General features: G+C 37.9%; 1 protein-coding gene across 6 annotated transcripts in view; it reads right to left on the minus strand.

Moving 5' to 3' along the window:
* Positions 1 to 20,064, minus strand: part of AZIN1 (antizyme inhibitor 1) — a 31,637-nt gene extending 11,573 nt beyond the window's left edge. Inside the window, exons 1-6 of one of the 6 annotated variants that reach the window (XM_037802545.1) lie at positions 19,691 to 20,063; positions 15,530 to 15,667; positions 8,219 to 8,364; positions 7,081 to 7,191; positions 3,129 to 3,326; positions 409 to 582 (exon numbers count right to left, since the gene is read on the minus strand). In XM_037802545.1, the coding sequence (XP_037658473.1) occupies positions 409 to 582; positions 3,129 to 3,230 (276 nt within the window). In that variant the 5' untranslated portion in view covers positions 3,231 to 3,326; positions 7,081 to 7,191; positions 8,219 to 8,364; positions 15,530 to 15,667; positions 19,691 to 20,063. Of the gene's footprint in view, positions 1 to 408; positions 583 to 3,128; positions 3,327 to 7,080; positions 7,192 to 8,206; positions 8,386 to 15,529; positions 15,668 to 19,690 lie in introns of all 6 variants that reach the window. The other 5 variants (XM_037802543.1, XM_037802544.1, XM_037802546.1 and 2 more) reach the window with 5 other exon arrangements.
* Positions 20,065 to 21,220: the final 1,156 nt, after the last annotated feature.

Below are 21,220 nucleotides of genomic sequence, written 5' to 3' on the forward strand. Positions count from 1 at the left end.
ATGAGGTTAAATTAAGATTACATGTCACAGTTCTGATTCTGCTAATGTTTCCTGCTCTGTGGTAAAAACTTCATGAGAACTTTAAAGACAGGAGTACCACTGGAGAAATCGCATAGTTTAAATTATTTTGCTGATCTCACTAGCTCTAGGTAAGAATCTCAGGAACAACTAAAGGTTCTGTTTAGAGATAAACAAATCTTTCAAAGTCTCATCCCACTGTAACTTTCATTAGTACACTTGAGAAGTTTGCAAATTTGCAATATTAGATGATGAATTAAACAATTACTTAAAATCCCCAACCAAAAAGTCAAATGTCCTTACAACTATTCTACTCCTATGGGTAACTGATAAACATGAATAAAGTAGTGTTGCAATTTACTGACAAAATGAATAATGCAAAACACTTACTTTACTGGAGCAAGCAAATCCAGTTCCAAGAGCTGCCAAAATCTCAAGTACAGCTGGAGTGGAGTTGCACTTTACTGTGTAAAATGGCTTTATCTGAGCCACTACATTCTGCCACTGACTGTGTTTCTTCACAATCTTTCCAAGATCTCCCACAAAAAATGCATTTTTTCCTGTCTTTTATAGTTATGGGGAAAAAAAATGATTAAAGGACTATTGAAAATAGAGTACACCGTAAATAGAAAATAACCCTCTTTTTCTTCCCCGAATGAGTCAAGATATACATTACGTACACTATTATATTTAACGCTTAAGAATAATTAAGCTAGATCTAGTAAAATTAAACAAGACTCTAAACACATTTATTGTTGTGTTATGTCAGCATACAAAATAGTCTCTCCATTAAGTTTTCTGTTTTGTTTTAAATAGAAATCAATTATCATGGCTTTCTATTTCAGAACTAATTGCCTCAATTTTACTTTTTGGAAATTGATAGGGGAGACATATTTGTTGCCATGCTGCTTCCCCCTTATCCTTTTAAAAATATACCTAACTTTTGCCAGTTCAGGATATAATTTCCTAACACAGTAAAAGCAGAAACAGGAATGATAAAACAAACTGTAGATCTCCATTATAAATGATAAAACAAACTATAGTGCTCCATTATAAACTGCACCTAAGTTAGCAAAACTAGGAAGAACAACTTCACTGGGGACCCTTCTTTTAATATTTTTTTTTTCTTTATGAGAAGTCATAGGTTTACAGAAACATCATGCAGAAAAGTTTTCCCACATACACCCCTCAAATATGCAGTCTTCCCTCTATTGTTAACATTTTGCATTAGTGTGGTACAATTAATGAAACAATACTTTTATAAATATACTGTTAACTACAGTCCTAGTTCATATTAGAGGGAATCAATTCTTAATGAGACAAAATTGCTATTTATGTGCATAGAGATGGTAAAATTAAATTAAAAAAAAAACAAACAAAACAGAAGTATAACAAATATCAGATGAACTTGAATAAGGATACTCTTGCCTCAAAAGTAATTAAGTTGTGGCTATTCTAGGACTAGAGAGATGATCGTGTTTGTGTCAACAAGAGCATACATTACTCAAATGTTAGATAGCAAGTAGAATAATTTTATCAGCATGTACAACATTCAAATATCATTTGAAAAGCTATTTAGACAATTTTACTGTTTTCTGGTCTTCCTTGCAGATTAATTGAAAAAGGTACATTATTTTAACACACTGCCCAGCAGATAGACAGGACTGGAAATTATGGGCATATGTGGGAGATCTGGGACAGTTATACTGAAGCTACCCATGCCATCTCTAATGCCTGGGGAATATTTTTTATTTTAATAGGAAAAAAATAATTATGGCAAATAAGGGTAACAGCAAAAGAACTGGAATAAAAAGACAAGCTATTCAGTGTCCCTTTTTATCTTATGCATGATGTAAGACTGAAAATTCTCAGCAGATAATGGAAAACCAGTGAATTTGGGGAGCAGAAAGGCTTTTTTTAAAATGAATATTCAACAAGATTAAAGCAGGTTTAAGAAAAAGAACAGAAAATGGAAAGGGGGTAAGTAGGACGTCACTGTCATGTCATGTGCAAAAGTAGACTGCGATAATGGAAACTGAAGAGGGTATGAATACAAGGATGAACGAAAGACCAATGGCATTTGGATAAGGGAAGACAATCAAAGGTGGACTAAGTGACTCAGAATAAACGGAAGTAACCATCCTTGAGACATACAATTAGATGAGATTACTAGAGGAAAGAAAAGAGTTGAGGATTAACCCTCACCAAATGTTATTAAACATCAGAAAACATTAGGATGTGGAGACAAGAAAGAGGATAAAGGTAATATTTCAAAGACTGTATCTTACCCAGGAGAAAAGTACTGTACAAGTCAGAAGAAGAAAAATAAATGACTAAGAGAAACGTCACCATTCTTTGAACAGGAGGTTCCTAGTGACATGGGAGAATTGAAGAATGGTTTGGCAGGAGTAGGTTGAGCAGTGGGACAACAAAGTGTCTCTATGTATTCAAGAAGTTTGATAGCAGAGGAAAAGAGAAATACAAGTAATTTTGCTGGAGTGAGGGAGACTTGAGCACATTTACAGACTGAAGATCAAGGAGAGATTTTTTGGTATCTTATTGCTCAATACTAGTAACATGAAAAAAAAATAACAAAATTGGGGAAATAGCAAATTAATACCAATAAGAAAGTTCTATTAGTAAGTCAATAAATGAAAATTATTCTACAAGTTTAAAATATAAATGTCCTTAAAGTAGCAATGATTATGATTCTAAAGAAGTTGGTATCTGGGGCAGTTTTACTGTTAATACTAAGCGTTCAGTACAAATTCTCAAGTCAACACGGACAATCAAGATGATGTGAAAGTAAATTAAAATCCAATGAAGAATTCAACTGAGAATAATGATTAAGAAGTCATGCAGCGATTAAAAGGGTAGCTGGTAACATATTTAAAAAACCCAAATAGAATATACAAGAGCCAGGTGAGAGCTGTGGGCATATCATTTCTTAAATATCAGCTAGAAATAAATCACCACTCTGGGGGACTAGGGATGGGGGAGTGTGGGTGTGGTAGTCTTTGTCAGAACCTAGAGAAGCTAACACAGCATCAATGCCTTAGAATTTAGAAAATTATAAACATTATTTGAGAAATTTGAGATAGCACACTTACCAGGGTATGTTCATAAACATAGTTATCAATAACATTTCCAAGGTTTGTTCCTTCACCCAACAGGCCAACGGAGTAGTTTGCATCGTCAATAAATCCTTTCATCTCAGCCGTATTCCACAAAGCCGAAAGTCATAAACCAGGAAAAACAAGAGATGGGCCACGAAGCCTATGTCTGGGTCCTTTAGAATATGCAACAAACTGTCAAAATAAAAGAAAGCCTTATTTTACTAGTTAATGTATGAGCTGTCAATGAAAGTGTACTAAGTTGCCTAATATACTGAGGAATGTGTGATCACGTAACACTTTTGGAAACTGAGTCATAACATCCTTTTATACTCATTTTAGAAAGTGATTAAACACACATTCTGAAAAAATAAGCTCAATAAAACGTAATTTTTTGAGACAGTAACCCACACTTGCGTACCACATATTGCAACCCTATATGGTCACCCAGTCTGTATAATTTGTTTCTTCTTTTTTTTCCCTTCTGTGACACACAATTTTATTCATTTTAAGGAAAGAAAGCTAGAGTATCTTCATACAAGAAATGAAATAGTGGTCTGAACTTCAATACACTGCCAGCACCACAACATAGGACTAGCACTGTAAGGCAATTGCAGCAGATGTCTTCCAAATATAATTCTGTTGTATTGTCTCCAAGACAGAGCAGGTAAAAGCTAAGTAACTGAAATTGGTGGAGATAAAGGGTGATTTTAGGGGACAATCTATATAGCTTTGATGCAGACTACCCAGGTCTCATTTCAAACTAAAATGATACCAGCTACCTTAAGTAAGTAAGCAATGTAGGTCTCTTATGAGATGATTTGATTTGGTGAAAATGTTACTGGACTAGAGTCACAAGACCTGGTCCTGGCTGAGTCATTTAGTAGCTGTGCTACCATAAAAGTCCTTAAAACAGTTGATTTCTCTAAACCTCAGTTAACTATCTTAACTACTTTTCAGAGGATGTTAAAAAAAAAAAAAAAAAAAAGATTTAACATGAGTACTTCTGTGTACATTATAAACAGCCACTTAAGTGTAAGCTCATAACAGAGCTAAAATTAAGTTGGCAACTGCCAAAAACACAAAAATGTCACCGTAATTGGAAACTAGATAGAAGTTAGCTATTATGTCCTGAATCAGTTACTAAGAACTAATTTTTAAAAATATATAATAATATAACAAACCAAGGACCATAATTAATAGGAAAATTATAGTAATATTCTTTCATCAATTCTAACAAAGGTACCACAGTAACTCAAGGTGTTAATAATGGGGGGCAGGGTATGGAAACTGGATTTTCTGCATTATTTTTTCTGTAAGCCTACAATATCTCTAATTAAAGCAATAATAATAACAAGGCTATCGAACACCACACCTTTACACATAATTTAAAACTCAGAATAACTTTTCCAAAAAATGATTTATAATATAAATTTCTATAAAGAAATCCTTAGGCATAATTATTGGCAAAGACTTATCTTCTCTGCTGAATTTCACTGGTACATAGAATTACTTTAGGTAATTATTTCCAAAGCAAAACAAGATATGGGTACTCTAAAGCAAACTACTAAAGAACTAATTCTATACAGACCTTATTAGCAGTACTTAGTATGTAATTCATTCTTAAAAGATCAAAAAAAAAATTTTTTTTTAATATATCCCTATTTTACCTTAATACTGTCAGGAAAGTTTCACACATTGCTCTTGTCTAATGTCTTACTCTTGGACCTCTTCTTTCACAAAGACATTACTCACTGATGATTTCAGAAAGCTCTGGTTGCCACATTAATAACAGGCATTGAGCAGCTGTCTTGGCAGCCTATTTAAAAACCTGCACAGCCTTGATAAGCCTGCATTTACCGCCACTGCTCCATGCTACAGTTCACCTCAGGTGATGACCTTAACTCTAAAAGTACAGTCCATTTCAGTGGTTCCCAAAGTGTCAACTTTTGGTCACACCAAACACCACTTAAGTTTTATTTTAAAACATGAATACAGCTTCATTTCCAAGGAGCCAACTACATTCAGCTCATCTCATCAAAACTCATATTATAGTAGAAACTGAAGAGTTGAGGATATTTTTATTTTATCAAAGGAGATGATTTAGGCATATCTGCATGCGATCTAATACTTATACAGGAAAGTCAAATCACAGTTTGGACATTCTCTAAAGATGGTTACATCAGGATGTTGTAAATACATGCCCAGAAAGTAGACATTTAGGCTTGAAGATACATGTTTATCTTAAGCAATAACTTTAGCTAGAACATCAGTTTCAGAAGGCTATTCATAGGCACTAAGAGTAAGAGAAAAGATCAAAGGTCACTCATTCAAAAAGATACATGCAAAGGCAAATGTAAGAGTAAGGTAAGAACTTATTAAATTTAGCATCCTTTATCTTTTTTGGTAGAACAGTTTTAATGACAAAGATGATGGGAAAAAATATTCAAACAAGAATTTTAGCCTAACATTTCAATTCAGGAGTCTCCTAAGCCACTACAATCTACTATATATAGTGTTTACTTGGGAGCTGTGAATTATCAATTAAGGACACCCACAGGCAATTGCTGTCACAATGCAAAAAGTCAGGACAAGATGAATCTCAATTTCTATAAGCTCTAGTAAGCTTAAAGAAAGAATAATTTTCCTCTAACATTCAGGATCCTCAGGTCACAGGGATAGATTTTCCAAACTATTTTCAAGTTACATAATCTAGCAGATTTAACTCTGTCTGTTAAACTAGCTTAAATCTAATGGCAAACATTTTTGTAGCAGTATGTCAGGCACTGTTCTAAGTACTTTATAGAATATTGTCTTGTCTCTCAGTCTCTTTAATAAAGCTTCCTCACATCCCCATAATCAACTAACAATCAGACATAAATGCCCATAAATTGTCTGTGTACATATGGTACAGAAACACCCTATTATGCCTCCTCACAACCTTTTTATCTTTCTTCTTTTGACTCTTTTCTATATTTTAACTAAATTAATCTTGCTGTTCCTCTGTATATTTTACCTTAGTCTCAGATGTGCAGACCCCAAATGTTTAAATAATTATTTTCTTTTTCCAATCTGACAATTTACATGCAATAACGAGCACCCACTCTGACAGACGTATACACCTATTTAGCCACCACTACCCTAAAAATATAGAACTTTTTTATCACCCTCCCAAGTTCCCTCTTACCCACCTTTCACAGTAAATCTCCTCCCAACATCCCATTCACTTAATGACCTGCTTTCTGCTGCCAGACTTCCATGAAGCGAAATGATTTTAAGTATCAACTGAAGGCCAAATTAAAACAGCTGACAAATATTACCAATATGAAAAATATTCAATAGCATGCTCTGCTCTAAATATGTAATGCTTGTGGGGTTGCTATTCATCTTTGAAACAGAACTCTCAATTCAGAGTAAGCACAAGGTTGTTAACCAATCTCTGAATGACAAAAGGACTCCGAAAGAAAATTCATTTGCTATACTGACAGTATTTGACAAAAAGGATTAAGGAACTAACTCATTTGAAACAATTAAAAGCCTAAGCATAAAAGATGATGCGTGTTGAGATAAATTTACTAAGTCGACAAAAATTTTTAAATATATTCTTGCAAAGTGAGTTTTAGTTTCAGTTTTTCTTCTTAGTACTCCTATAATTTCTTTTCCAGAAACAGACGGACAAAGAAAGGACTTTACAACGGGAAATTCTTAAACTGGGATGGGGTGGGTGAGGTAATGAACTCCTTTAAAGTATTTTGAAAAAGAAGGCCCAGTTTAAAAGGAATCTTGATATGCAAGTGACTCCCATGTAAATGCAAAGGTCAACTATCAGTTACCCATTTGCTCAGGAAAAACTTATGCCTTAAGAGAAACTGCCAAACAAATACCTCTAAGAGACAGGTTTTCTAATACATCTTGAGCCAAGAAACACTTTGTTCAAATAAAATGTCACCTGAAAGCCTAATATTTCCAATTACTGAAAAGGGATGATAAATAGGTAGGCAATGGCAATCTTGAGTCCTTCCCACTCCCAGTACTGTACTCCAGCCTCACTGAAGGAGCCCTAAAAAAAAGTTCAAAAATGATTACCTCATGGACTCTTTGCTTGCAGTTTTCTTAACATGTTAACAAAAATTCTTCACATCTTTACTGCCACTAAGAGGAAGCTTTCTGTTCTGATACTTCTGCCTTACTTAACCTCTGGCTTAATTACTTAGAATAAGAACTATTTTGCTAAAATGTTTTTAAGAGGCATTAAAGTTACTTAGTGATAATATGTTATACCAAAGACCTAAAAAACACTTATAGCACATACTAGGAAGCCAGCATGAAAACAAGTGTGTTGGGGATGAAGGTGAGCAGACTTTTACTATACCAGACATGTGGAGTACACATGCCAAATTAACCCATCTCAATTTTAAACACCATAGGCACTCTTTCCCGGGACCTCTCCACCCTCTCCAACTAAGAACGCAGACTTAAACCTCCTCCACAATGTTCTTACCCTAGGTAGCAGCAATACTTCCCCCCAACAATCACTGCATCATTTTTTATGCCTCACAAATCACAAATTTACTGGCTCCAACACATTAAGGACCACTATACACTATGACCTGGTGCTGTTGGTCATTGACTTTAGAAAATCTACCCTATGCAAATCTTAGATTCTCTTCATCAAAATGCTTTACTACTTAAGAGTAAATAATTTGTATCAATAGACACTAGGAAGTGTTCTCTGTTCACAAGATCCTTTAATCTATTTTCACAACCAAACACCTTATTGATGAATGGAAACAGAGAAAGCTCAGCTTTTACACTAATTCAGTTGCTGTAATCACATCAATTTCATGATTTTCTCTTGTACTTCACAGCTGGGAAGAAAAAATAGGTATGACATTCCTTATTTATACCTTCCTATCAGTGTTTTTTGGTAATACATTTTTCATGAAGAGCTGCCAAAGAAAAAGTCTCCAAAGAACCATGCACTGCTCCCTGGAGCCTTTCATGAGGCTGCTGAGTCCTCATGTTCATGGAGAGGGTAGCTCCAAGAGTAGTGGTTGTAGCAGCTGAGCACTTGCCTTGTTACACACCTGCTACAAAGGCTTCTACAGTTGATTGTACTTCAGAAGAAACTGATACATCTCTCAAATAATCACAAGATAATTCTGGCAGCAACAGCCCACTTGACACCAAGCTGGATGAATATGAGTCTTGGATTTCTGAAGTGAAGACCTCCCTGGAAGTAGAACAGGGAGAGCTGAAAGGTTGAGGGTATTGTTTCAGAGACACCTAAGCAGGAAACCCAACCTTAATACATCAATCACTTTTCTAAGCTGACTTTTACTCATTAAAAATGAGAACTTAAAAGATATTTTGAAATTTACAATACTACTATTACTCTGAATATCTAAGGGCATTTCTACCTTTATCACATGACTGATTTTATTTTACATATGCATTTGATGACTTAGCATTGCACTGAGCTTTAAAAAACACAATGCTGACAAAGCGACCACTGCATTCTACTTCCTACAAAAATGTTACTTACCATACAGAGTGCCCTCTAAAAACAACTCACCAGAAGAGCACTAGAAGAGGCTTCTAAGATGATTTGGGCATTATAGATATGAGGCATGGAATAGTTTGAGACCACTAAAAATAGTCGTCTCAGAAAGCTCCATATTGAAACTAGTAGATACGAACCTACCAACAGATTGGGTGGCAGTCGTAAGACCATAAACTTTTGAGCATACTGAATCAAAACTAAGTATTGGATGGTATCAATACATACCATGTAGTACTTAGGATACCCAGGACTAGGCTTGCTTCAACTGACAGTAAGAGGAAAGCCAGTAATAGCAATAAGCCTCAGTAATGTACTTATTTTTCAGGTGCTGAGAATGGAAAAAACTGAGCAACCCCTCCATTTCTAAGTCCTAGAAAAGACTGAATGTGACTCTGCTGAAGAACTATTTAAAAATGAACACAAAAACAAAAATGAGTGATACTTAAGGGAAAAACCCTAAAAGAAATCAGTCCATCAAAGTTTGACGTGCCTGTGTAAAGGCTGTCCAGTAAAATGCCTAATGATAAATACTAAAATATACCTTAAGAAAAGGAAACACATGATTTTCACAGCGAGTGGAAGCGACATGAGAAGGCGCCCTCAAAAAATGTGTTTTGACCATTAGAAGGGAAGCCAATTTTTTTTCTGAAGTGTGTACTTGCATATAAATGAATTTCTTTTGGAAATTAAGATGTGGTAACATTAATGATAATTATCATAATGCAACAGGAAGTATACAGCCATATTAATTTCAAGTTTTCCAGCTTTCCTGGTTTCAATGCAACCTAGTGAGTAACTCTTTTAAGCAAATACATTTAATTACAATTTTGGTTAGATTCTTCCCACTCCCCTTTAGAGTAGATCTCAACCCCCACCCCCCAACAGGTTTATTACAAAACTCACTTTTATTATCTATAAAACATATGTGCAATGTAATTATTGTAGCCAACACCGGTGAAATTACCACCCAGATTAAAAAATAGATTCAGTACCTTAGAACACTCTATACACTCTATACATATACTGGTATGCAAATTTCCTAGCACATTCAGACTTTTCTAATCATCATGCTCTTGTTATTTATAATATGATTTATAATAGTTTTATTCTTCTAGGTGCCCCTAAATAATACATTGTTTGGCTTTAGTGTGGTCTGCAAACTAGCTTGTCCACAGGTTAAGAAGTTTATGTGCTTTTCTTAAGAGCAAGACTTTCAAGACTCCTTCAATGAAGCAAGCAGTGCGCTACTTCACATTCTGGCACAAGAGACCTTATCTTGCTGACTGGCAATTTAAGCAGCGTGGCACTAGTCTAGGGTACATACTTGGGAGGGGCACTGCTAGATCATTTGTTAATGCCAAATGGTTTTCAAGTCTTTTGCTCATTTTTCTATTGTGCTTTTTCTTATTGATTTGTAGGAGCTTTCAGTGAATTCTGAATAGCAAACATTTCTTATTTTGAGGCTTATATATTTGAAGCTTGTTTTGCTATAGTGTCCATATTGAACATACTAGGATACCCCACCCTACTTTTGGTCATGCTTTATAATAAAGTATAATGATCACTCTGAATCTAGATGATGATATAATATTATACGTATTTAGGTTGTGGGCTCTTTGCAAACTGGGCCTCACAAAGGATTACTGCAACAAAGAGCAAGAAGTAGGTCAGGGTTAAATATCTAGAAGGCCATGGTTTTAAAGTTACATACTCAAGAAGCTACTATTAATTTCAGTCTGCATTAGCACATAAAACCTTAATAGGGAGGTGTATACTAAGAACATGCTAGGCAACTAAAGAATTCAACAATATAAAATGAAGAAGCCCTTACAGTTAAGGACAAATTTTTTATTAGACAAATATAAAGGGAAGGAACAAAGAGAATGCGTAATTTGTATGATTTTTATTAATAGATGTTTTAAGACTTTAAGGCTAATCTCACTCAAATTCACAATTGTAATTACTCACGAGTAGGGTTGTCCAAAAGAATTTTCTGAAAAGACAGAAATGTTCTTTACCCGCACTGTCCAAAACAATAGCCACTAAGCCACTGAGAGATTCTGAGCACTTGAAATGTGGATCATGCAACTGAGGGAACTCGATTTTTAGCTTTATTTAGATTTAATCAATTAAATTTAAATAGCTACTGTACTGAGCAGAGCAGTTCTAAAGGATGCTATTTTCATTAGAAATTTCTAGGGATCAAGTCCATACACATCACAGAAGAAAGAATCATGGCCCCCAAATTACTTTGCTCATCAAGGTAATAAAGACCAGTTCACAAACTTGCAAACCGGGATAGTAAAGGAATGAAGGTAACAAAACCCCAGAGCAAATGAATCCTCAATAGACTTGAAATGTGTGCTTACAAAAGATAAGGAAAAAAAGGCAAAAAGATTAGAAAAGAGCTTCCCAAAAAGGTCTGCTTTGGCTCCCGCTGTAAGTCAAGTTAGTTACAGACATTTTTAGAATTGATTCCCTTAGTCATCATGGTAGCTGGGTACGGCTAGGTATGGCCCAATTCTTGTTACTGAGCTTGCATACTAATATTTTCTGTTCATGCTATAATGTGAAGAACACTAGATGAGAGAAAAGGATGGCCAAATCTTTGCTTCATTTGGCTAGTGACAAATTGCTTCTGATTAAATGGGCACGGGTGACCCTGAAATGGAAAAGGACAAAAATAAGTTTCCTGGGTCTTACCAATAAGTAAGTACTTTACTTAGAGCAGCCTGCTTTGGTTTGCCTGAACCATTGCGAATCTAGAACAGAAGCCTTCCATTTTACCTAGGTTTTATAGTTTACAAGCCTTTCTGTTATGTTACAGTAACCTCATTTACTCCCCAAACACCCTTTGGCAGGGGAGTGGGGTATGGGTATATGTTCCCCAAACTGAAAAACTCTAAAACAAAATGGGGTGAAGAGGCTGTGATGGGACACACAAATTGGTAGTCACTGTCAATTCTCTTGGCTCAACTCCTCTGTAGAGAATCATTTTATACCCTTTAAAGTCTACACTGCTCTCCAAATCTTTTTGGCACTTCTAGAAAAGATTCTAAATCACCTATAGAAAAAGGACCATGTCCCCCAAATCTTATTTATATAATGTTACCCGTTGTCTGTATACAGAAAGTTTTTTTACTACTTCACCCAAACTGTGTGGCAATATTAAAATTCTATTCTATGCATTCCAAGGAGCTACACATATTTTAAAAACTGAACCCTAATTCCATACGCAGACACAATGCAACATTAAAAGGCATATGCTACTCAATCTGATTTCATCAGCAAATCCACTAATACAAGCAATTGGTTAGAAGAGAATTTAAATTTAGTTTTCTGGTCTGGAGTCTTAAAATATTTTCCATTAGGCAAATTTATTAATTATAATTGGAGTTATAAATAGAACTTGAAAATCTAGCTCACTCGAAAAACTTTACTCTAGCATAAAGCCACAGGGAATTAAAAGGCATGCAAACGTGGAATATGACTCCCAGGGAGGAATGTAGACCTGGCACCGTGGGATGGAGAACATCTTCTTGACCAAAAGGGGGATGTGAAAGGAAATGAAATAAGCTTCAGTGGCAGAGAGATTCCAAAAGGAGCCGAGAGGTCACTCTGGTGGGCACTCTTATGCACACTTTAGACAACCCTTTTTAGGTTCTAAAGAATTGGGGTAGCTGGTGGTGGATACCTGAAACTATCAAACTACAACCCAGAACCCATGAATCTTGAAGACAGTTGTATAAAAATGTAGCTTATGAGGGGTGACAATGGGATTGGGAAAGCCATAAGGACCAAACACCACTTTGTCTAGTTTATGGATGGATGTGTAGAAAAGTAGGGGAAGGAAACAAACAGACAAAGGTACCCAGTGTTCTTTTTTACTTCAATTGCTCTTTTTCACTCTAATTATTATTCTTGTTATTTTTGTGTGTGTGCTAATGAAGGTGTCAGGGATTGATTTAGGTGATGAATGTACAACTATGTAATGGTACTGTAAACAATCGAAAGTACAATTTGTTTTGTATGACTGCGTGGTATGTGAATATATCTCAATAAAATGATGATTTAAAAAAAAAAAAAAAAAAAAAAAAAAGGCATGCAAAAGCTTTTCCACAATTAGAAGCCTGTCTCATTAAGGTGAGATACTATTGGAGTTAAAATATTTGTCAAGATATTTCTACAGTGCTCACACACTATATTGTACATATATTCTAAAAGAGAAAAGTTTTCAAATAAAATTTTATGTAAGAAACTTCCAACTTTTGGGATACTTATTCAAATTCAAACTCAAACTTCAAATGATTACTTGGTTAAAAAACCTAAACCTGAATCCTGTAACTTTGACCACCTCCACAGAATTCATATTGGGGAATTAGAGTAAAACATGGTTCAAGTAAGAGCTCAGATAGCTCCATGCTTTGCAATACTATATGCCAAGTAATTTCCATAAAGGCCAACTGTTTGAAATCCTTAGTGATTTCCAGTTTTCCAAATTCACTGAAAATTAATCTCAGGATTTTAATACCCAGGAGAGCAAACTGTTATTAATATCTAAGGACAATACATTTCTGAAATTTGAAATTTTCTTTTGACATTGTTCCTAATACTAGTCAAGAACTCTTCGGAGTCAGGTATCTTTTGGAATTCAGAATTTCTCAGATTTTAGAAGGGAAATATAATACAAATATATCGTATTATGTAACATTCTCCAGGAGGATATGAGTCAGCATCTTGTAACCACAATACTTCTGTAGCAAAACTTTGGAATACCAGTATTAAATGGACATATAAACAGCCTCAATTCTGCTAAGATTCAGGTCAAAATTTTGTTCCCCAAATGAGTTTAGGTCACATCAGATATCACCATCAAGGAAACAAAAAAAATTTTTTTTAGAACTTTTTGGATTTTAGAATTATATGGATAAAGGACTGTGAACCTGTAGCACAGTATCAAACACCAGAATTTCATTTAACATAATACACATTGTACCTGGGCACTATAAATAAGAGTCAGTCAGCCTGGCTGCCAGAACCAACAGAATAAATAATAAACATTCTAAGCACATTTTATCTACTACCACTCCCCCAAAAACAAAAAGGGGGGAGAAACTATGGACTTTTGAGTTCCATGATAATAAAGACAAAAATGAATGACAAAAAGTTTTTCAAATACCTTTAAGAGGAAACATGATTAGAATTATCACTTAATTACAATGAAAAGTTTCCATTAAAGCAAGAAAGAAACTAAAAGAAGGCTTATCCTTCAATACTGTCTCCTTAAAATATGAAGTTTGTTCTTAAATTCCTATTTTACAATCTGTTTATATGCCAACTAGAGTTTTAAATCTCCAAGCTGCTTGGGGGGGGGGGGGGAGTGGCGACATCAGATACATTGGAAGGAGAACAGATGCACTGATAGAAAGTCTACAAAATAAGAGATGGGTGACTTTGTACTAGCATGGTGGGTGTCAAGAATACTTCTCTCTTAATACACATGTAAGTCACCTGGAGAGCTGTTTAAAATGCAGTCTGATTCAGGTTTGGGTGGGGCTGGGTGTCTTATTTTTCTGTCTTAGATAATGGTGCTGGTCCAAGGACATGGCATCACAAGGGTGGTAAAACACTCAAAAGAGAGAAACCATCTGCCAAATTAGTGCTAAAAGAACCGTTCTAGCCCAACTTTGTTTTACAGTTGTGATCCAAAGAATAAGCAACTTGCTCATATTCACATAGCTGAGAGAAAGCCTACTATTGGAAACTCTCCAGTTCAGGGTTCCAAGTAGAAGACCTTTCAAGAAATCCTAATATTTAAACTTACTTTCCCTCTCTTTAGCCTTAAAAACCTGAGTCTAAAATTCTTACTTGAGGTAACATCAAATGTTTTTAAAAAATTTAGTTCAAGAACTACATCCATTTAGAGCAAAGGTTATTATTTGATGGAACCTGTCTAATAGGATAAGACTAAAGAAATACTAAATTGATATTCTCAGCTTTCCTGTAAAATGTCTAATGCTATTCCAAGTCTGGCCAATTAAAAACATCCAAATCTCAAAACCAAAAACCAAATTTCAACAGCAAGAAGTCTATAAACTATAATTAAATTTTTAAAATGAACCACACAAATCTAGCAGCTCAAATTCAAGTAAGTTTACTGTGGAATTATACTTTGCACAGGGGTTCAATTCTAAATTCAAATCCTTAAGCAGCAAATCAAGCATAGTCAAAATATATCTTTGAAAATCTGTTAGGAAGGTGGCATGCTGTGACATAAATCCCATAAAAACAAGTTTCTCCCACCAGCTGAGTACTATATAGTCACTTTAAGAGAAAGAATATAAACTCTAGAAAACTACACTCAGCCTGGCAAGATGCTTATAACTAGAAAAACAAGAACCTTGTATTCCAGGCTCACTGAGATATAGGTTCATTGAATGAAATGGACAGCACATCCCTTACTCCATTTAAAAATGTCTTTCTTTCTGATGAAGCCCAAATATTGGAATCCACTAAATTAAATAGATGAACTACTGCCCACATCAAAAAAAAACCCTCTCTTTCCAACTTGTATTAAAACATGGACTAAGATTTCCTGAAACTTATCCTGCAATATGTACTTACAGCAATATTAGTTATATATTCAAGATAAGGTTTTTTAAGTGTTCCAGTCATTGGTAAGCAATGAATATTACTGAAGCATACCTCTCTGTCAAGTCTGTAAACTATTTTAGAACTTTAAGATTGCTGCATTTTAAGTAGTAAATATAATTTCAAGTTTTGAAGAGCAAAACAGCACCTTCTTTACTTCAATTTTAGAAGTGAAAATACTTACATGGACAAGTCAGGAGATGGAACCCCCCTATCATCAGCTAGGTTCCCAAGGTGGCTCAGCGTTGAAGTCGAACTGCTCTCTATACAGCACTTCTCCTAGGCCCTCTGGGTAGTTGTATACTTGGTCAGAAAGTTCGCCCTAAAGAAGGAAATGAAAGAATTAGTGGATAGTCCCATGTTACAAAAATGCTAGGTTATGCTTCAAGCAGAGATAAATAGATTTAAATATGAACTGTAGGAATAAAGCGAAGTTTTACTTTTAATGTTTCATTAGAGTCACATTTAAAGGGTTTTTCATAGTACCCAACACCTTTTCATGTATTAAACACTTCCAAGTTGCTTTACTACAAAATTCACAGAACTAAATGTCATGGTCATCTTATTATCTACCTAGTCATAATTCATCTAATTCCATTTTTGCTTTTTTTAATGCAATTTTATTGAGATATATTCACACACCATAAAACCACCCAAATCCATTTTTGCTTTTCATTATCCTCTGAAACCAAATTTGTAAGTAATCTAAAATTTACAATTTCAAAGTACCCTCACCAACCAGGTATGCGTGCGAGACTTTATGCGTAATGTTCTAACATGTTTGGATAGTCTGGAATTATCCAAACACCCTTTTACTCCTCTAATTCAAAGCTTTTTTTCTTAAAGTGTAAAGTCCTACCCAATACTTAAAACAACTTTATGACTTAATACATTAAGTATCTGAAATAATTTTTAAGAACTGCCTTATATATTAGAAAAGAAACTTAAAGTTTATCTCCATATACCTACACTATCTATATCTACTTCATTCTATTATCAGTAGAACAAATGAATTTGAAAGTTTGACAAACTACAAAATGCTAATTAAGTTGTAGAAATGGTCATCACCTATATGGTTCAACTGGATAGATGGATTCATCACCTCTAAGCTAAAATGCCTATCTTATTTCTATTTGTAATTCCGAGTTTACTGTTTTAAAGCAACATAAACTAACGTATTTACCAGAAAATGGGTGGCAAGAAAGAAAACCAGAAAATTTATCAATCTAGAAATTAAGGTCAAGAGTCTAAGAGATTTCAGGAGCATTCCAGGCACATCTAAGGCACACATCCAAGGCACATCCAAGGCACATCTCATCAGGATTGAGGTACCAAAAGAAGGAGGTAAAAGTGTTCAATCTAACTGACCTACTTTCAATGACACTTATGGATGAGGAAGGAATCTATACCAACATGCAATGGTGATTATAACCCTATATTAGACCCCAAATACCTAATGTAGTCAGTTAAAAAAAAAAAGGTTCCACTTCTTCCTACAACTAAGATCATTTAAATAAAAAGCTGACTCACCTGGGGACAGAGGCATAATTAATTCTCAGTTATCCTACGGAATAGGACATTTATCCTGGCATTGAGACACCACTCATCATATCTCTATGTATGCATGGCTACTTTGATACTTTAACACAATCCAAGAGCAGTGAAATGAAACGTTAAGGATATTAAACTCCAGACATTCAAGAATGTTCTTTACAGAGATCTCTAGAACATTTCCATTTAACAAAAAGATACTAGTAGGGAATGAAGGCCCCCAAATTTAAAAGCCACTTTCAATAGAAAGAAGGGGTATGTATACATAGTAAGAAGACCATTCACATATAGGATAGATGGAATATGAATTTGTACAGTAAAGGTAAACCATGAGAAAAGAGGTTAAATGAAAATGCAGAGAAGGAAACTGTAATATAAATTATTCTCTTTCGGAATGATATGTGCAAAACAGTTGGATCAAGGACAACATTGCAATAAAGTTACTTAATGATCATTTGAAGAGAATGTCTCTGGCTACACCACCTTAGGGAACAGAACAGGGAGAGCTAGACTTGTCTGAGTCAGCAGTAGGTCAGTAGGATACAAAAAAACCTTCTCCCATCACTTTGTCAGGAACTACTCAAAAACATACATGTTCCCAAATTGCCAGTATTTCTTTTAAAATCACACAGCAATGTTTTTTAAACTTGCACACATGGTGTTACCACATAGCGAACCCTAAGGTAAATGGACTATTGTTAATAGTACAATTATAAAAATGTGCTTTCATCAATTGTAACAAATGTACCACAAAGTATTAATAGTAGGGTAATGGGAACCCTTTATTTTATTCATGGAAAAAAAAACCTGTCAAAATTATTAATATAATGAAATACTATTTCAACAATAAAAAGGACCTATTGACAAATGCAACAACATGAATATCAAAAACAATGTGAATGAAAAGCAGCCTTACAGAAAATACATGCCACTATGTGATTCCATTCATATGGAAGTTGTAGAATAGGCAAAAACCTATGGTTATAAAACCAGAATAGTGATTGCCTCAATGTCGAGGCAGAGGCAGAGGCTGACTAAAGGCACAAGGGAGAAACTTTTTGGGGTAATGAATAATATTCTACATCTTGATAAAGGTTTGAGTTACACAGTTGCATTTCTGTCAACTCAGTGAATGGTATTTTTACTGTACCTGAATTTTAACCAGGAAAATTAATTTTAATAAGTTAACTTTTTAATTTTTAAAATTAAAAGATAGTAAACATGTACTGAACTCTACTTGATACATGAGCACTCGAGTTTGAGAGGTGAAATGTTCTAATGTCTCTTTTCTAAAAGCATAGAAAATGATAACACTAACGAATGGATAGTGGGATAAGGCAAATATAGCAAAATGTTAATTGTGTAACTCAGGTGGGGGTACAATTCTTTCAACTTTTCTGTATGTGTGAAAATTTCTAATAAAACATTGGGTGGAAGGCACTTGATTATTGCATTTATCTTATCATTTATGGCCATTTATTTGGGAAAAGTCTATCTTTCCTACTAAATGTTAACTCCTCCGGGCTTATGTATCTTCGTGACCAGCATCCGCACTCCCCTATGTTTTTAAAATAAATTAAAAGATTACAAGGGCCTTGCCACATGGTTAACCATATTTCTGCCACATCAACCTTTTCTGATAACCTTTTCTCTCCCTTAATAATATTCAAGATTCCCACGCAAGCTGGGGACTCACGGTGGGAAGACAAGACCCGCAGCATCAACCTGAATCCAAGACGCCACCACAAAATTCAGTTAAATCTGCTGAAACATCATGTGGTTATGAACCTGTGTCCCTTGGTGGTTCCAGGTTTCTAAACCTGCAGCTTAGTCTAAGAAATACACGTCCAGGATATACATTGTGCAGTGGTTAAAACACGTCACTACCATTAACTCATAGCAGTCAGGACAGTATTCGACAAGTCACCTAAGCCTACCGTTCTCCCTCTTATTGCCCGGGAATCGTGGCGCGGACAGGAAAATGAAGCCATGGTGACTAATCCTCACGCTCCAGGAGGTAACTGGGGTGAGTGAAGGCGATTCGGCCCAATCAGGAGCGCCGCAGGGGGCGGAGCTGCAGCCCCGAGGCTTCCAGAAGGGGCCAAAGGCCTCCCGCTCGGTACCTGACACCGGGGCTTCCCCGCCACCGGGCCCCAAGTGGCGTCAACTTTCTTCCACCAGAGGGGGACCTCGCTCCTCGCATCCCCCAAGAATCCGACCCCTGTCCCCGGCAGCTGTCACCAGAGGCCGGCACGGGGCCCGCCCCACTCCATTCATAACCGAGGGCCCGGCGTTCCAGCCCATCGCGCCGCCAGCCCGCCACCTCCAAGAGGCCACAGCGGCAGCGCCGCTCAGGGCCCCGGACTGCGGGACTTCGACCCCGCACCGCTGCGGACCCGGCCCCCTCCCCGGAAACAGCAATGCACCACGGGAGAGAGGTGGGGGCCGCACGCCGCCGAGAGGCCACGGCGACCCCCGGAGGCGAGACCTCTCCGCGCGCCCCACACGCACACGCCCCCTCGCCCCAACCGCGGCGCTCGAGCTCTAAGCGCAAGGGGCCGCCTGAGGGGTCTGAGGTGCGGCGCGCCGTCCCAGCCCCGCCGCGTCGCCCGAGACACTGACACTGGCCACACACAGCGCCGTCCGCCATGTTAGAAGCAAGCGGTCGCGGGGCGCTGCGGGGACGCCCGCCGGGCACAGGGGCCCGGCCAGGAAAGCGTCGGCCGCTCCCTGAGGCCAGCCCCGCGCCCCGGCCCCTCCCGCGTCGCCCCACGCCCCTCGGCTTGGTACTCACGTGAGATAACGGCCCAAAGAGTCGGGTAAAGCGTCTTCTCTTTTTCGGCGGAATTTTTAAAGAGGGATGTGGTTACCTTGAGCAGAAATACCCAAGGCGGCCTGGGCCATAGGCTGCAGGGACGACGTGGGGGGAAAAGCGCGGCACCGACACCAGCTGTGCAGCAGTGGCGGCGGCGGCCGAAGGAGAAAAATAGAACACTGCGACTAAAAGAAGAAAGGCGAGGGCTGGGTGGGGAGAAGATTCGGCCTCGTCACACCGCAGAACAGCAGAGCGAGAAAAGAAGAGAAGAGGCAGAAAAGGCGACGACGCGTAAAAAAGAGAAGGAAACCCAGATGCCGAACGAAGAGTCAGCGAGTGTGGGAAGGCGGTGCCGCAGCAGCCAGTATTTATAGCAAGGGGGCGGGGTCTGGTGGCGTCACAGCCGGTCGGGCAGCCGCGCGAGCCGGGCGGGGCCGGGCTGCGGTCCCCGGAGAAGGGAGGAGGCGGAAGAGGAAGGGGGTCGGCGCGGAGGGTGTGACCTGGGAGGGGGAGGTGCGACCCGGCTAGTGCAGGTGCGGACCGCCGGGTCGCTTCCCGCCCTCCCACCCCGGTCTGCTCCCGGGCTAGCAGAGGGTCCGCCTCGCGGACGTGGGCGGGCCGGGGAGAGGGGAGGTAGCACAGATAGCCTCGCGCCCTCGCCTCTGGGCTCCAGCGCTTTGTGAGCTAGGGCCGGCTCTCCGCCAGACCCGGCACTGGGGACGGCTTTGCTCCTCTACGGGAACTCCGCGCTGCCAGAGGTGGATGTAGGGGAGACCTGTGGGGGTCATCACGGGAACCTCCCGCCTCGAGATCACCCCGCTTTGTGAGAACTCTAGGTTACGCCTGGAGATTGCACTTGGCTTGTGAGGCTCCAGCCTCCAAGGGGTGCTGGCGCTGCGTTATGGAAACCGAGTTTGTAATGGCCAAGAAGGGTTCCGTCCCAGTGTTCGAGTGGTTAGAGGCTCGTGGCTGCGTGAAAATGCTCCCCAGTGCCCGTACGTTGCAATATGGTGCAATAGTTTTTAAAAAGTGAGTGTGGCTTTTATCTCTTCATATAAAAAGGGTTGGTGCAGCCAGACCCAGTCCTTATTAATGGAGGACCGGCGTTCGAGTGGGATTATTGATATTACAAGTGAACATCACTCTAGCCCCCCACGCCTCGTTTTCGCGATCATTTTAATTTTGCTACTCCATAACAAACTTTTTTACCAGCAGGTCTAGGATGACCTACATAGCTTTTAATTTATTCTTTTTTAGATGCTTAGGCACTAGTGACCGGAGACCCTGAGTCCTCCCACGCTAACTAACGCCTTGCAACTCAATCTCAACAGCACAAATGAAATATGTATTTACCTTCCCCCACCACCAAGTTAAAAATCTTTGAGGTTAAGACCCTGACTTTTTTTTCCTTTCATTCTTCCCCACCCTCAGTTTACTTTGTAACAAGCATCGTGGTTGATTAATAAATCATCAAAAGGGAAAGGAATAGAGAGCCTTCCTGAGTGGAAA

The sequence above is a fragment of the Choloepus didactylus genome, chromosome 14 (assembly GCF_015220235.1).
Source record: "Choloepus didactylus isolate mChoDid1 chromosome 14, mChoDid1.pri, whole genome shotgun sequence".
In the NCBI taxonomy this organism is placed as follows: domain Eukaryota; kingdom Metazoa; phylum Chordata; class Mammalia; order Pilosa; family Megalonychidae; genus Choloepus; species Choloepus didactylus.